Here is a 16,853-nt window from a genome sequence, read left to right on the forward strand (position 1 = left end):
TAAATACTTTATAATTTATATTTTAAAAACTAAGTTTTTTTTAGCCTTTTATATAATATATAAGACTACTATAATTAAAAGAAATATTAAAGGGGCTTTTAAAGGAATTAGCTTTATTTCTCTTAACTTAGAAATTATAGTCTTAAAGCTTAATATATAGCTATAGACTTTAATACCTATTAAGGAAGGGGCTAAACCCTTAACCCCTTAGGTCTTAAGGACCTTAAAGACTATACTTAAGGCTAGATCTTAGTCTAAATACCTTAAAAAATAGATTAAAAGGTATTAAAATAGCTCTCTAGAGTTAATCCTTAAAGCTCTATAGTGCCTTATAAAAAGAATAAAGGCTATTATATATAAGGTTACCTTATTAATTACTAATATTAAAGATCTTTAAGAGGTAAATAAGATATTAAGTTAGTACTAGAGGGCAAAAAGAACTAGATTATAGAAAAGAGGGGTTATAATAATAGAGGAAGGAAAATAAGTAATTAATTAAATAGATATAAATATATAAGTAATAGCTAAATTATTAAGGAGTAGTAATTAAGGAAGGTTAATTAGACTAGGTATTTAGTGCTATAATATATATAATAAGCCTAGCTATAATATAAAGACCTATTAGGTAATAATTAAGATATCTAGGGAAGAGTATAGCAAATAGTTTTAATTAATTAAATAGTTTATAGTATTTTTCTTATAATCTCTAGTAGGAAGGTTAGGATTTTTATTATATTTACTTATTTATTATATTTACTTATTAAATATATTATACCTTAGAAATTTAATATAAAGGCTATAATTACCTTTTTAATTAATATTTATTCTTATATAAGTAGGGATAAATATTTAGGTTTAATCTTTATTTTTTTTTTAACTTTTTAATAAATTAAGCTTTAAAGCTTTAATTTTATTAATCTTTACTAATAGCCTAGCTTTATTTCTAAGAGGGGCTTAGTTTATAAAAAGGCTATTACTATTAGTATATATCTTAGTATAATACACTTAGGTCTTATAGGCTTAATACCTATACTTAGTATACTTTAGCGGTGGCTTATTTCTTTTTTATCCCTAATATAGCGCTAATATAAGTATATTTAAATTACTTATATTATAATAGCTTTATTTTAATATAAGGTATAAAAGATTCCTCTTAAAGAAATTTCTTTTAAAGCTTTCTTTATAACTTAAGCTACTAAGAAAATAATATCTCTTATTTAGTAGTTTAATATTATCTTAAAGTTATTTTCTCTTAAGATAATTATTTTAATTAGTATTTTAAATCTAAAGGTATTTAGCTTTTTATATAATATAATAAGCTTTTTATAAGAGATATTTTTACCTCTTAAGCTCTTTTTTTATTTTATTATATAAGTTATAAAAAAAATAATAAGCTATAGCTTTATTATTTTTTTATTTTTTTAATAAGCTCTTATAAAGTATATATTATTAAATAAAGTATTATATTAATACCTTATTAGCCTTCTAGCTTATAATTATAAATTAATTTCTTATTTATTTCTCTTAGAGCTCTAGGTTAATATATTATTTCTATAAATACCTTAAACTCTTTTTATATAAGTATTTTTACTAAGCTAATAGCATAATTATATTAATTAGTTTATAATAAGTAAATAAGCTTATTTAATACTTACTTAATTTATTATTTTAATATTATTCTTATATAAAGCTAGTTACTTATATTAATTACCTTAAGCTAATTATTAATATTAATAGTAATAGCCTTTTTAATTAATAGCTTATAATTATATCTAGGTAGCTTTTTATAGTCTCTTAGCTAATTATTAATTAATTAATCTATAAGGCACTCTAGGATTTTTAATAAAAGGTCTTTTATTTTTTTTTTTTTTTTTTTTTTTTTTTTTTTTTTTTTATACTTATAGCTCTTTCTTAACTTATTTAATAAGATTAAGGTTAAAAATAAAATAAAAAGAATTATTAAAATTAACCTCTATCTCCTTATTAATAAAATACTTTTCTTAATATAAGACCTTATTCATTATAATAATTTTAATATCTATAGCTATTTTATATTAAGGAGGTTTATAATATTTATTTTATTTATTAAGAATAAGCTACTATAAGGTTCGCCTATAAGTAATAATAAATTATAATATCTTTTAATCTCTTAGATTAGCTCTTCTAAGTCTTTTAAGTTAAGGAGGTTTAATAAGATATTTCTTAGGTTACTTTTTATAATAATCCACAAAGTAAATAGCTATCCTAGAGAGTATTATAATTCTCCTAACCCTTTTATCTTAATTTTATACTAATTATTTCTTAAGAAGAAATTAAAGAATTATAAGATAATAAGCCTTAATAGCTAGATTAAAGTAAAATCATAGATTAAGAGTAAGCCTTTAATAGTAGCTTAGCTATAAAGCTTTTAAGAAGTCCCTATATATATAATATCTAGCTAGGGTTATCCCGATTGGTTGGCGGCTTTAATAGCTGCCCTATATCCTTATAATATATATATTTTATTTTAACTTAAAGCTAATAATTAAAAATAGCCTTTAGAGCTTATTGCCTTATATTTATATTATTATTTAAGTCCCTTTTAGGATAATATATATTATTTCCTTTCTAAGGAAAGAGAAAACTATATTAATTTATTACTGTTTTTAGCTTTAATAGAAACCCTAGTCAAAGACCCTCTACATAGCTTAATTAACTAGCTATAGCTATAGTAGGCCATCATAGGGCCTGAGTCTTATAGGTGGGGCAAATATAAGCACCCGCTAGGTAGCTGCTTAATTACATGTATCTGATTATGCCATGGCGGAGACACAGGGGTATTAGGACTTCGGCGGCGCTTTGTGAATAGATAAATGTCGAGGCGAGCAATGGTAAAGCTAGGAAGGCATTTATTTAGCTTAGCGGCTTACTTTCCGGTGCGGGAGGAGCAAGGCTTAATTATCTTAAAGGAAGGTACATAAGAAGTCATGGTGGGGCAGAGGGGAGCAACTATTGACTTAGTAAGTATAACTAGATTAGGAATTATTAGCCATGGTATCTTGCCTTAGTTTTAAGTGATACGGAAGGTTATAGCAGTTAGAAGCTAAAAGTATATCCCTTGCCCTATAAACCCTATTAGCATTAGATTATAGTAGGGCAGACCGGGGCCGCCCGGCGCAGATCATTTTAAACCGACTAGATGATTTGTGTTATTTATTTGCTGTTAATAGAAAAGGTATAGTGCTATATTATAAGTGTTTGTCATGGCCGAGCTTGCTGTCTTGTCTCACGTAATACAAAGACCTATAAGTTGCTTGTCTACTAGTAGTAGCTAAGGCGGATAGCACCGGTAAGATATGCGTGGCCGGAAACGCATTAACCTATTACTGCCTAATACTTAAACCTATAGTAATACTAAAATAGTTATATACTTTGCCGTCTGAACTAGACGTTGCCTTAGTTGAGCTGAGGTGGCTTACTGGGGGTTGCGGGGGCGCGTGATTAGCCGTGCTATATTTAAGGGAGGCCCGAGCGGTGGTTAGTAATTAAATAGCCCTCTTTGTGTTGTTTAAGATATGTATATGGATTACTCTCTATGGTATAGAGTTATGAGGCAAGACGGCAAGTGGGGCTTAGATTATAACAGCGTGTCCGTGATTACCTTATTTATTAATATTAAGAAAGTAACCTCTTAGGGGATTAAGCTATTATTATAACTTAAAATAGCTAGATTAATAATAAAATAAGTCTTAAGTAATTAAAATACTTTAATTAATATATTTTCTCCTTGGCTGATTTATGTATAGTTATTAAGCATAGCTTACTAATAGATATCGCGAAAAATAGCTCTGATTAGTCGGGTCTATTGTCTAATATCTATCAGGTTCTAGGTAAGTAGCAAAGACACGCTTACTAGCCTGGCAGTGTGACGGTCGGGTATTCCCAAGGGATAAACCTGGCTGTGCTGGGTTTATGTTGGCAGGGGATTAGGCGCGTAGTCTTGAACGTGGTGTAAGTCACGTCTGGTAATGTGCTCAAAGGTATTGAGTGTAACCAAGTTGTATTGATAGCTGAGGTAGCTGGTACATAAGAAAGTGCTAAGGAATGTGTCTATATACTTGCATTTGTTCGTAGGACCGATAGGCTTGAGGGAGCGCCGTCGGTCCTGGACCGCGTCGTCCCTGGACCGCTGTCGGTCCTCCATCCGTCGGTCCCTCTAGGGTAGGTGTCCCTGCTTAGCTAACACCTTTTTCTGCCGGGCTTCCCCGCCTGGCGTATGTCATGGCCGTGACAGGCAGGTTATACTCTTAACCTTATACCCTATATTAAATATATTACATGGCATTTTAAATCCGGTGTTTTCAATTTATTTAACTTAATATAAGTTTCTGGCATATTTTTTTGATTTGTTTAGCTGTTTGTTTGATTGTATTTGATTTGTGGGCAGCGCTGGCTTCAGAGCCCTTTTGGCCTGGCCTACTGGGCGTAATAGACTTGTGTGTGTGTGTACAGCACCTAGGCTATCTACCTATCCCCTGCTAGGATGTTCTAACTTGCAATCCTTGTCTCGACATAGAAAGCCACTCTTGCACAACTTTGGCTTTGGCCAGAGATGTGCAAGGGCACAACCTTCACTCCGGCAGCTGGGTCCATTGCTGCAGTGACGGGGGCGTGGATGGCTGAAAGTACAACCAGACTTATAGCAGTCTTTGCCATTGCGACAGTCCGTTGCTGGAGGATGCTCAAAGCTGCAGTCTGCTTCCCGACACCCGGGCCCATTCCTACAGAATTTCGGTCGTGGCCAGGGATGAGCAAAGGCACATGCTTGATTTCGGCATTTCGCAGCGTCCTTGCAATGACGAAGACGCGGATGGCTGAAGGTGCAGCCATCCTTGTAGCAGTCCTTTCCGTTGCGGCATTGAGGTGCTGGAGGATGCTCGAACTTGCAATCCGCCTCTCGACATCCGGGACCATTCCGACAGGACTTGGGCCTTTGCCAGGGGTGGGAAAAGGGGCATTCTCCATTCCGGCAGCCAGTGCCGTCCTTGCAATGACTTGGACGTGGATGGCTAAAAGTACAACCTGCTTTGTAGCAGTCTTTGCCATTATGGCATGGCGGCGCTGGAGGATGCTCGAACTTGCAGTCTGACTCCCGGCAGCCCGACCCGTTCCTGCAGGCCTGTCTGGCTGTGGCGGTTGATTCAGAACTTGATTCATTTCCCAGCCTATTCCTAGGCCGATAGACGGATGAAGACTCATCTTCAGAGGCCTGGGATGCAACCCAGTTCGAGTCATTGGTCAGACTTTGTCTCCAAGGACCATTGAACTCTTGTTCGGAGGAGAATGAGGAGGTCGCCTTCTTAGCAAGTTTCATGATTACCCTCAAGTTTGGACCCCAGCTCTCGAGACAATAAAGGCGCTGGATCAAGCCATCGACACTCCTCTCATCCAGAAGTTGTTTCTTTGCAGTCTCATTCGCCTGCTCGAACACGGCTATTCTTTCTCGATACTCGTTCTGACTGCGTATCAGACTGTTCAGTCGATCGGTCTGTCTTTTCGAACCTCCCAGTCCTACGCTTTTGGCGTACTGGGCGGTTTGCTTCTCCTCTTTGATGAGCATGTCCAGGTAAGAAATCGTCTCATCGTTGTAGGGAGTGATACTCTTGTGCTTGAGGAAGAGACCAAATTGAACGGCTGCGTCTCGTATCTCTTGCCGTACCGCTTTGGCCTTGTCTGTTTTTTGTTTTATGCTCTTGATTGCGGTTTCCTTGACCTGGATTTCCGACTCGTTGTCACGAATTTGCCTCGCCACGTTGTTGTCCCTCTCCTCCACAACCATCTCTTCCTGCTGCCACTGGAAGTGAAGATGCTGCTGCCAGTGGTGGCTGCATCTGCGACACCAGTCTGTCCGGTTCATAGCCCAACACTTGGTTAGGTTGCCATGCCCAACAACGTCAGCGTCGACATCGCTAAGGTAACAGGGGTCGTGGCATAGGGTCTTGTACACAGGACGATTCTCTCCTGTTCCGATATCACGATATTCCACACAGGCCTGATCGCAGCAAACAGTTCTTGGCCTTGCAAGCTTCGTTGCATGAATGATGACCCTCTGGAAGTGAAGTTTGGCTTTGAGCTCGTCGCCTTTGCATCGAGAGTCTTGGAGCTCACTCAGCCGTTCAGTATTGATTCGGATCGTGTCCTCGATGCTACCGGTAATATCTGCCATTGGCCGGGTCAAGGCTGTGATGAGCTCTCGGGCTCGGTTGAGGCTGATTGTACTCTGGATTGCATGGGGCTGAAGCATCTGAAAGTGGTGCAGGAGTCGGTGGATTTCTTTCTTGGATCTTTCCCAGCTTCGACGGAAGGCATCAATCCCATCCAACTCGTTCCTGGCTTGCTTCAGGGCTGCCAGGAAGCGAAAGCCCTCGGAATCAAAGGAATACACAATCTCCCCGCCGAGGGCAATATCGACCTCGTTGAGAAGAGACTCCAGTGGCTTATAAGAGTCACCCGGTGTGTAGCCCGCCTGACGGGTATTTGTGAATCCGAAAACCAGATTGCGTGCCGCATCTTTGTGAAGATGAGTGAGGAGCTCCTTGACACACCAACGAACTGCTGGAGTCAATCGGGACATGGTAGGCTTGAGCAGGAAAAGGATACCGTGAAGCTCTTCAAGGCCGCCGAGGGTAGAGAGGACGTTGGCCATGTTTTTCTTGTCCTGATCAAAGCCTCGGGTGTCTCCAATTCCTGGTGTATCGATCAGGCGGATGACGGTGTCTCCGATCTTCAGGCGATAGACCTTGGTTTTCTGTGTGGCAGACGAGCCTGCGGATCCATCCAGTTCATTCTTGTTGTGCCCAGCACAGACCTCTATGTGAACGGGCTTCCGATTGGGACCAGACATGTCGGGGTAGGAGAATTTGAAAGGAATCAGCCAGCGCAGCTTTTCTTCCTGGATTGCATCGTCGAGGGTATTGAACATGAGATAGTTCACGAAGGCGTTGATGAATGTCGACTTTCCGACTCCGGTCTCCCCGAGAAGCAGGATATTCAGGCATCTGTACTGCTGCAGCTTTCCCAAGTGCCTCAGTAGATGCTTGGATGAAAAGCCCACGAACCCAGTACCATGGGCCTGTTTGTTGCAATTGAAGGTGACGGCGCTGGGCCCGTACCTTCCGCAATCACAGTAGATGAGCTCTTCGTAGTGCTCGAGCTGCCCATGGCAGACGGAGCATAGCCAGACTACCTGCTCATCAGAACAAGTCTTGGCTGGACAACGGAGTTTGACCAATTGTCGGTCACGAGGCTTCGGAAACTTGGTCTTGTCGAGGGCCTTGGGATTGTGTTTGGCGGTTCCGTTCATGGTTATTGTGCTGTGGACTTGAAATGAGATAGATATGATGCTGAGAGAAGGGTAATAAAGCTTTGAAGGTGATGATGCCGGTGCAGAGAAGCTTGAGAAATGTCACCAGTCGGCGGTGACGGAGTCGCACCTCTTTTCAACCCATGAACGGAGGCCTTGGCCCAAGTACTCCCATAGGTCAGCTCCGATGCAATCCACTCAACTAGAGACTTCCGTGGCCTGAAAAGACGAGGTGTGCAATGAGGGGTGTGGGCAAAAGAGATTGAATTGAGGTACTGAAGAAGGCTCCCAAACGAGAGATTGAGCAGGGTTATTTGTACAGGTACACCCCCTAGATTCATAGGAACTTTGGTCATCCAAAATCCACTGAAGGGGTGCGTGGAGTTGAATGCAATGCGGCCTTGGTCACTGGGCTCAAACCTGAGTCACTTTTACCTGATTATGGCGGCGGCAACCAGGCTTGGCCACCCTATCAATACTGCAGCTTCAAGACAAACCGCAATGTGGCTTCTTACAGACATGAGCTGACACTCGGTTAAGCCTGATTGGCAAAGCGTTGCACTTTCCGCGTACTGATCCGATTCCCCTCCAGCCTGGTCCTGTTAGGCTTGCACCAGGCTGAGCAGAACTCACATCTCAATTACGCTGGATGCCAGACGGAGTGATCGAATTCTTGTCACTTTACAAATGGAATGAAAGAACTAATACAGACTCGAGCCCAGTGAAGAAACAGCGCCAGTCTCTCAGAAGGGAACAAGCTAGAGGTGATGCACGCCGATGTGTTGTCTTGTAGCTGAAAGCCGAGTTTTCAGCTCCCAGCCCCTCTCAGTGCCAAGATGCGTCACGAGCCGCTCGCCCCCCCATTTCAGGCTGCGGCTAGTGCTGTAACCGCTGGGTTAAATATAGGAACGGATGAACTGTTCAGTGTCAATTGGCGGAGATAGCGAAGAAACTCGCAACATGCAGCGACGTGAGCGGGGTTGACACACACAAATGCATAATCGACCAATGGCTGATCTGAATATTAAACGAGACAGTCAAAGCGTCTACTGGTGTGATTGGGTTGTGAAACTTCAGGCTGCATTGTTGAGAGAAAAGGGGAAGCGCCAAGAGCGGCTGAATCTTGCATGTTTCCACAGTATGCCGAGACAAGGAGCAACGCTGGGTGATTCTATAGGGAGCATGTCAGGGTTTAGGAGTACCCAAGTTATGCCTCATGTTTTCCCAGGGTTTCTTCCCCTCTGCTAACGGCGGCCCTCGTTCTTTCTGGCTTTGCGTATAACAATATCAGCCCCCTGGCTTAGACATTGATCAAGGCCAGTACATCGCCGATATCTAAACACAACTACACAATTTCCGTCATCTCAGCCCTCGAGTCCCGCCGTGCTTAGTACAAGATCCGCGGCTAGCTTTCAGCGATGCGTCGTTTCATCTCTTTTGACGATGAAGCAAATCCCGCTTCGGGGAGCGGGAATCGTGCTAACGAAAGCCCCGAATCAACAATGTCAACCCCTGATCCATTTCTGATGATAGAGAGAGCCCTAGAAAACTACAACGTCTTCAAGTCATCAACTGAGCAACTTGCAGCTCCTTTGGAGTGCGTACCAATACATCTTCGCCTTTTTATTCAACGACTAACCACTGTTTCAGACGCGGCGCAGAATTGTTTGGTGAGGAACCGAACTCTTCTACATCCAATAGTACAAGTGCGCCACGCGACATCCTGGCGACTAAGACGACGCAAGAGTGCGTCATTTGTACGGAGGAGCTTCCGATACGGTCCAGCTTCCCAACCTCACCAGTCGCCAATGCGTGCAACCATCCTTCGCAGACATGTTTGAGCTGCATACGAAAGCAAATCAGAACTAACTTGGACTCTCGCCATTGGAACGATTTTCGCTGCCCACAGTGTAACGCATTGATGGGATACCAAGATGTGCATCGCTTGGCGGATCCCCAGACTTTTGCACGGTTCGCACCATCTTCAACATTGTCCGTGATTACATGTCTAATCAGTGGTATTAGATATGAAAATATCTCGGTACGAAGCGTCATCAGTGAGGCTTCAGATATCTTCGAATGCACGGCTGGTTGTGGCAACGCTCAATACCACACTTCAGGAAGTGCACATCCCATTGTCATCTGTGACAATTGCGGCGCCCGTTCTTGTTTCAACCATCGTGTCAAATGGCATGAGCGCCTGACTTGCGACGAGTATAATGAATATCTACAAGACCCATTGAATTTCAAGTCACGGCTGGAGATTGAAGAGGAGGAGGCACGGCGCCAGAAGGAGAGGCAGGAACAAGAAGACTTTATGTTAGCGCAGGGTATCACCGATACAGAACGCGCCCAACAACAAGCTGAACGTGAGAGCAGAAAACGCGAAAGCCGAGAGGCTGAGAGGCAAGCCAAGCGTCAAGCTGCCATGCTAAAGATGCAACAAGAGGAAGCCAGCTTGGCCACCGTTGGAAGGATTTCGAAGCCATGCCCCGGTTGTCGACGACCGATTCAGAAGAACGAAGGCTGCCAGCATATGACTTGTGAGTTTCCTGCATCTTGCCCTCCCAACATGCCCTACCATTTTACATCGCGGAGTTTGGGCTGCTTCCTCTGGCTTCTATTGAGAGAATACAGGTTCTCAGTGCCGATATCAATTCTGCTGGAGCTGCAACGCCCTCTGGTCCAACGGCCACAGCATTAATTGTACCAGACTACCGTGCGTCCTGTCATGCCATTACACGCGAAAAGAAGGCAAAAGACCCATGGGCTGACTCCTGGATAGGCGTTAAATGCAAACACGAATTTTGTTGGGATTGTCTTAGTGACATGAGGGTCATTCTTGAGAAAGGCAACGAGTTACATAGACGTTCATGTCCTTGGAACTCGCACAATATCACTGGATGACTCGTCTTGGTCGTTAAGCACCACGTACATCAGCGATTATAGAACTTTGAAGACTAGAATTGGAAGTTTTGTTGAGCTTTCAGTGTCTAACTTTGGGCTCCAGGCAACCTTCTGCCTGTGATAACTTGGTTAAAGAGGTCAAACAGGAAGAAGAGGAAGACGGTCGACCAAGCAAGTCAGGGTAATATATAGCTTCATTTATTTATGCTTTCATATGCCTACTATATATTATAATCAGGAGTTGGCTAACCTAGGATGTTTTTATATAGGGATTTAGCGCGGCGCTAGTAGCTTACCTATAAAGCCTAGGTTTTATATCCTATTAACCCTAGGTTTCCTAAAAACCTAGATGTTTATTACTATAAAAGCTTAAAAGTTAATAAGAAAATATAAGAGTATTTAATTAAGTTATTCTAATTAATATAATACCTAAATTATATTTTATTCTTAAAATATTAACTTAACCCTTAGATTTAGAATTATTTTAAGGTAATTTACTCCTATTTAAGCTAATATATATAATAAGTAAGTAGGCTAGATAAGTAAGTGGGCTAAAAATCTTAACCTTTAAGATAAGATTTAAAATAAAAATATAATAAAGTATTTAATTAATTAAATTAAATTACTTTACTTTTCCTTAAATAGCTTAATAATAATTTAATATACTCTTTTATTATAACTAGCCTTACCGCATATTCTATAATTGCTTTCCTTTAGTTATATTAACCTACTTTATATAAGGATACGGATTAAGGCCGGCCAATTAGCATAACCTCGGTTAGAAGTCATATGACTTTCCCCCCTAGGAGAAGTCTGCAGTCGAGTCCTCGCGGAGCACTTAGTAAGTTAAAGTCTTACATATAATACAGACCTACCTTTTCATCTATGATTTCACCCTAATCCAGCCATTGAGGCCTACTATTTTATACTTTAACTACTACTTCTTAATAATTTAGCCTATACCTATATATTAATATCTATTTAATTAATTACTTCCTTTACTTTATTTATAATTATTTTCCCTTTATCTTATAAGTAAGTCTTTTTTACTTTATATCACTTACTAAGCGCCTTATTTAATTGTTAAATGTTTTTAATATTAGACTTTAATAATATTATCTTATATATTATTACTTTTATTCCCTTTATTAATAACTTAAGAGCCTTAAGAATAGACTTTAGAGACCTATTTTAATGCCTTTTAATTTATCTTTTAATATATTTAAACTAAGAGCTTACTTTAAGGGCTATTCTTAGGGTCTTTAATACCTAATAGTTAAGGTAACTAGCCTCTTTCTTTAGGGGCATTAAGATCTATAACTATATATTAAGCTTTAATATAATACTTTTAAGGTCTAAAAAAATAAGCTTAGCTCTTTTAAAACCCTTTTGATATTTTTTATTATTATAATAGCTTAATAAGTAATATAAAAGGCTAAAAAGAACTTAGTTTTTAAGATATAAGTAATAAAGTATTTAATTAATTACTTAATTTCTTAATTATATACCTTTTTAAATAGCCTAAAATACTTAATATTAAGAGGCTAAAATAAGTAAGATAAATAAGGTAATATATAAAATATAATAATTTTATTTTTTTTTAATATATTTCTTAAATTTAATTAAATAATAGCTTTTATATTTATTAAGAATTAAAAAATAATAATTATTATTTAATTAAATAATTATATATTAATTAAAATACTTAAGTTACTTAAGACTTATTTTATATTAAGATATAAGTTAAGGCCGCCTAATTAATATAACCTTAGATAAAAGTTATATAACTTTCTACTTTAGGAGAAGTTTATAGCTAAGTCCTCGCAGAGCACTTAGTAAGTAAAAGTCTTATATATAAGATAAACCTATCTTTTTATTTATAATTCTACCTTAATCTAGTTATTATAGCTTATTATTTTATATTTTATTATTAGTCTAGCTATTATAAGTTATAATAATAGCCTAATTACTTAAGAGGTTATTTTCTTAATATTAGCTTATAATAATAATAAATAACTAAATTACTTACCCTTTTATATTAATAGCTTAAATAATTATAACTTATTTTTAGTTTTTAAATTAAATTAATTTTAGCTTTTTATACCTCTCTAAGCTTATTATAACTATTTTACTTATAATTATACCTATTATAAAGCTAGTCTTATTAAAGTTATAAATATTAATAAAAGTAATATTATATTTTATAATTATATTTATTATAAGTATAAATTAATTATAAATAATAGCTAGGTTTTTATATTTAGCTCTTTAATAATTATATTTATAAAAGAAATAAGTCTTAAGGTCTAGATAGTACTTAATAAAATTAATAGCTTATTACTTACTTATAGGTAATATATTATAATTAATAAGTAAATAACTTAGTATTTCTTTAATACTATATAATTATAAAGAAAACCCTTATATATCTAGGTTAAGAATAAATTAAATAATAATTTATTTTTCTTAATTAAATAGCTCATATAATTTAGGAATAAGATTATATTAAGAATATAGACCTTTGTATCAATAACTTAAGATATTATATTATAAATTATAGATCTTTATAGCTTTTTAAATACTTAATTTTAAGTTATTTTAAAGGTCTTAAAAAGTAAAAAAAAGATTTATTTCTTTATTTAATTAAGATATCTTAGGTAATTAAGAATTAATTAATTAATTAAAAAGAGAAGATATTAAGGGATTTTTAGCTAACTCGCTTATTTTATTAGAGAAATAAAATATATTATATTATATAGCTAAATCTTTTAATGCATATTCCTTTTTATAACCTTTTAAAAGAGGGATTTTATATACTACATTGTGATCTTAATAATATAGAAAATAATAAGAGTAAATAATTAATTAATAGTAATAATAATTATACTAAGGAAAAAAGCTTAAAGCTCCTCTTTTTTATTATAATTAATAAAGAAAATAATAATAATAATTAGAAGCTACTAGCCTCTAACCTTTTTCTAGATATAAGAAATTACCTAATAGCTTAAAATAGCTTAATACTTATTTCCCTTAACTTATAGCTCTCTATAAGGCTTTAATACTTATCCCTATAGTTCCTAAAAAGTCTTATTAAACTTATCTTTTTACTTTATATATTCTTATTATACCTTACTTAATGCTATAGCTATTATATAATTATTATAAATTAATTAACTAAATATTTTTACTTTTTTATTACTTTTTTATTTTTTTATTTTAGCTTTCTTTTAATACTATAATAAGTATTTAAGGCTAGGTAATAATAATTAAAATCTTATTTTATTATAAAGGTTTTATTATTTTATTAAGGAGGTATATTATATAATTACTAGTTAATAATTACTATATAGGCTAGCTACATATTATATTAAGTTAACTTTTTTCCCTTAGGTTAATTAATATAATCTTTATCCTTACCTTAATTACCTTTTATTTTAATATAGCCTTTTTATTAGTCTTATAATCTAAGTAAATAAAATCTTTAATACTATAAATATTAGGTCTTTTTTTAATAATATAAAGATATCTATCTTTAGTTTAGCCTTATTTATAATTAATTATTATCTAATCAAATAGGCTTAATAGCTTTTATCTTATAATTATATCTTTTATACCCTTAGATAAAGAGGGACTTCTAGTTTATTAATACTTAAAGCTATTATTTAATAAGAGTTATAATTACTTTAAGGTCCCTAGGGATAGATTACTAAGGGGCTTACTTAGGGTCTAAGGCTAATTCTTTTAATTAAGAGATATAAGAGTTAAGGATTTATTAGCTTACTTTTAAACCTTAAGTCTTAGGCTAACTAATTTCTTTATAGGCTTTTTTATCTTTAAGTTAGGCTTATTATTATTAATTTAAATAATTATTCTCTCTTAATAAATAAGGAAATTATTTATAATATCTATGCCTTAGTTAATATATTATTTAATTAATTATATAGGGAGGTTAAGAAATATAACTCTAGAATTAAGGACTATAAATAGCCCTAGCCCTTAGAGGATTTATATTATATTGCCTAGATTAGCCCGGGGAGTTAAGATTAGCTAATAGGATTATTAAATATTAATATAGCTAATATCTCTTATATTTATTAATATATATACTCCCTAGTTAATATAAAGCTAGTCTTAGGATATTATCTAAGTAAATTTAATTAAATTATAATTAATTATATTTATATAAAAGGATTATTACTTTATAGTAATATTATTATAAGTATTTTTATACTAAAAGTAATTATTTTTAATTCTTAGCTTATTAAAGATTATAGTTTAATAAATGCCTTAAATCTTATTTAAGTTATTATTATATAAGATATCTCTAGGCCTTTTTCTCTTAGTCTATAAGTTTAATAGCTAATTATAAATTAATAAATTAAATAGTTATAAAAGTATTTTTTTATTTTTATTAATATTTAAGGCTATAAGGAGGTAAATTATAATTAATTTACTTAAAGTTACTCTTATAAGCCCTTTAAGGGTTTAAAAGAGGTAAAATATACTAAAGAGATTATATTTTTATTTCTCTCTCTATAGAGTTAAAGAAATAAAATAAAAATTAAAGTAATATAATTAATTAGCGCTTATAAGGTATTCCCGCTAAGTAATAAAAATAAGCTTTATATAAAGCTTTTAATTAATTAATATAATATTAAAGTAATAAAAATTACTTTTAATTTTATTTTATATAAATATAATAAAATACTTATTATATTAAAACTTAAAAAATCTTATAAAGAATCTTTTCTTTTTATAGGCTTTATATTATCTTTAAATCCCTTTAAAACCTATATTATAGCTTATTAAGACTTTCTTATAATTATTAAGGAAGAAAGGTAAAAACTATTTCTAATTAGAGTTATATTTTAGTTTTTTTACCTAGATATTAATTTTATATTATATAATTATAATAATTTTTTTAAGGTTATTTCTAAGTTTTTATAATATTACTAAGATTAAATTATTTAAGAATATCTTTTTATTTTTCTCTAGGTCTTAATATAAGCGCTATAAAGCTAATATATATTCCCCTTATAATATATTATAAATAAGATTATTAGAGTAATTCCTCTAAAACTTATCCTTTTTAAGCTTTAATTTAATTAATTAGTAATTATTTATTATATTAGGGTATTTAAAGGTAATAAGGTCTTAATAGTCTTATTTCTATTATAGCTAAAAAAAGAGAGGCTACTTAGATTTATATAACTTCTTAATTATATTAAGGCTAGTCTTATTTTTCTTAAGGAAGCTTTTTATTCCTTTAAAGTAATTAACCTAAGCCACTAAGTAAGCTATTTTTCTTTTCTTTATAAACTATAAGTAATTAATAGGGGTAAAGAAGATAATTAATTATATAAATAGAGGTATCTTAAAGGTTTAAGGTATACTTAAGGGTATAGAGTTAATATTATAAGAAAGTCTTTTTATTAATTTATATATAATATATATAATATATTATTATTATATAATTATATTTTATATAATTAAATAAAAAGGTAATTAATTAATCTTTTAAGCTTATTAGTTTTAAGGTATAAAGAGGCTAATCCTAAGGTTAATTACTAATATATATTAATCTCGCTATTATTAAATAAAAAATCTTATTTTATTAAAGGAAATAAATATATACTCTTAAATAAGTAAAAAAGAGGCTTTATATTTTAATTAAATAATTAATATAAGTAATTATAAATAAAAAATAAGTTATATTTTTATATCTTAAAAAAAGTAATTAAGGGGTTAATTTATATATAAAGTATAAAAAAAGGCTAATATATTATTCTTCTCTTATAAGGCTATTTACCTTTTTTAATATATATAAGGGAATAATTATAAATTATAGCCTTTTACTTAGAGGTTACTTAAATATATTACTTCTCTTTTTTTATATATTTTAACCTTATATATATATAACTTTTATATACTCTTTATTTTTTTATTTTCTTCTCTTTTAACTTTATTACTTTTATTTATATTTTTAATTAATTAATTTATTATATTTATATAAACTCCTTATAAGATTCTTATTAATAAGTAATAAAATATTCTTCTTAATATTTAGACTTTTATTTAATCTTAGCTTTTTTATATTAATTTCTAAAGAGATATCTCTTTTTAATAAAATACTTATAATAGGTTTAAGATAACTCTTATAGAGGCCTAGATAGCTAACCTTCCTAGGGCTTATTTTTATATCTTCTTTACTCTTAATAGTTTTTTTAATTAAATAATTAAATAGGTCTATAAGTGCCTTAAGGTCTAGATTTATTCTTATTTTACCTTTAATTAAAATAGTTTCTCTCTATATATTAAACTTACCTTTAATAATATAAGCTATAGGGACTTAAAGGCTATTATAAAATATTTCTTTAAGTATTATAATACTTTTAATAAAATTATAAGAGAGCTTATTTTATTAATATTAAATTATTCCCTTTAGATTATTTATATTTTTATTAATTTTACTTACTCTTATAAATAGTTCTTTAAGTAATTAATTATTTACTTAGAGCACTAAAAAGCTCTTAAGATTACCTTTCTTAGGTTTTATAATCTTATCTTTTATTAATATTATTACTAATCTTATTTAATTAATATT

At 33.0% G+C, this 16,853-nt stretch overlaps 2 protein-coding genes across 2 annotated transcripts; one reads left to right on the forward strand and one right to left on the reverse strand.

Moving 5' to 3' along the window:
• Positions 1-4,527: 4,527 nt before the first annotated feature.
• Positions 4,528-7,342, reverse strand: NCS57_00514800 (G domain-containing protein; the record flags this gene model as incomplete). Its single annotated transcript, XM_053055083.1, has 2 exons — positions 4,528-5,166; positions 5,225-7,342. The coding sequence occupies 2 exons, from the start codon at positions 7,340-7,342 to the stop codon at positions 4,528-4,530; spliced, it is 2,757 nt and encodes a 918-aa protein (XP_052914038.1).
• A 1,418-nt stretch (positions 7,343-8,760) lies between these two features.
• NCS57_00514900 (uncharacterized protein) lies at positions 8,761-10,134 on the forward strand (the record flags this gene model as incomplete). The annotated part of the gene is made up of 6 exons (XM_053055084.1): positions 8,761-8,939; positions 8,993-9,099; positions 9,277-9,313; positions 9,368-9,885; positions 9,980-10,061; positions 10,128-10,134. The coding sequence occupies 6 exons, from the start codon at positions 8,761-8,763 to the stop codon at positions 10,132-10,134; spliced, it is 930 nt and encodes a 309-aa protein (XP_052914039.1).
• Positions 10,135-16,853: the final 6,719 nt, after the last annotated feature.

This window comes from Fusarium keratoplasticum, chromosome 4, assembly GCF_025433545.1.
Source record: "Fusarium keratoplasticum isolate Fu6.1 chromosome 4, whole genome shotgun sequence".
NCBI lineage: Eukaryota > Fungi > Ascomycota > Sordariomycetes > Hypocreales > Nectriaceae > Fusarium > Fusarium keratoplasticum.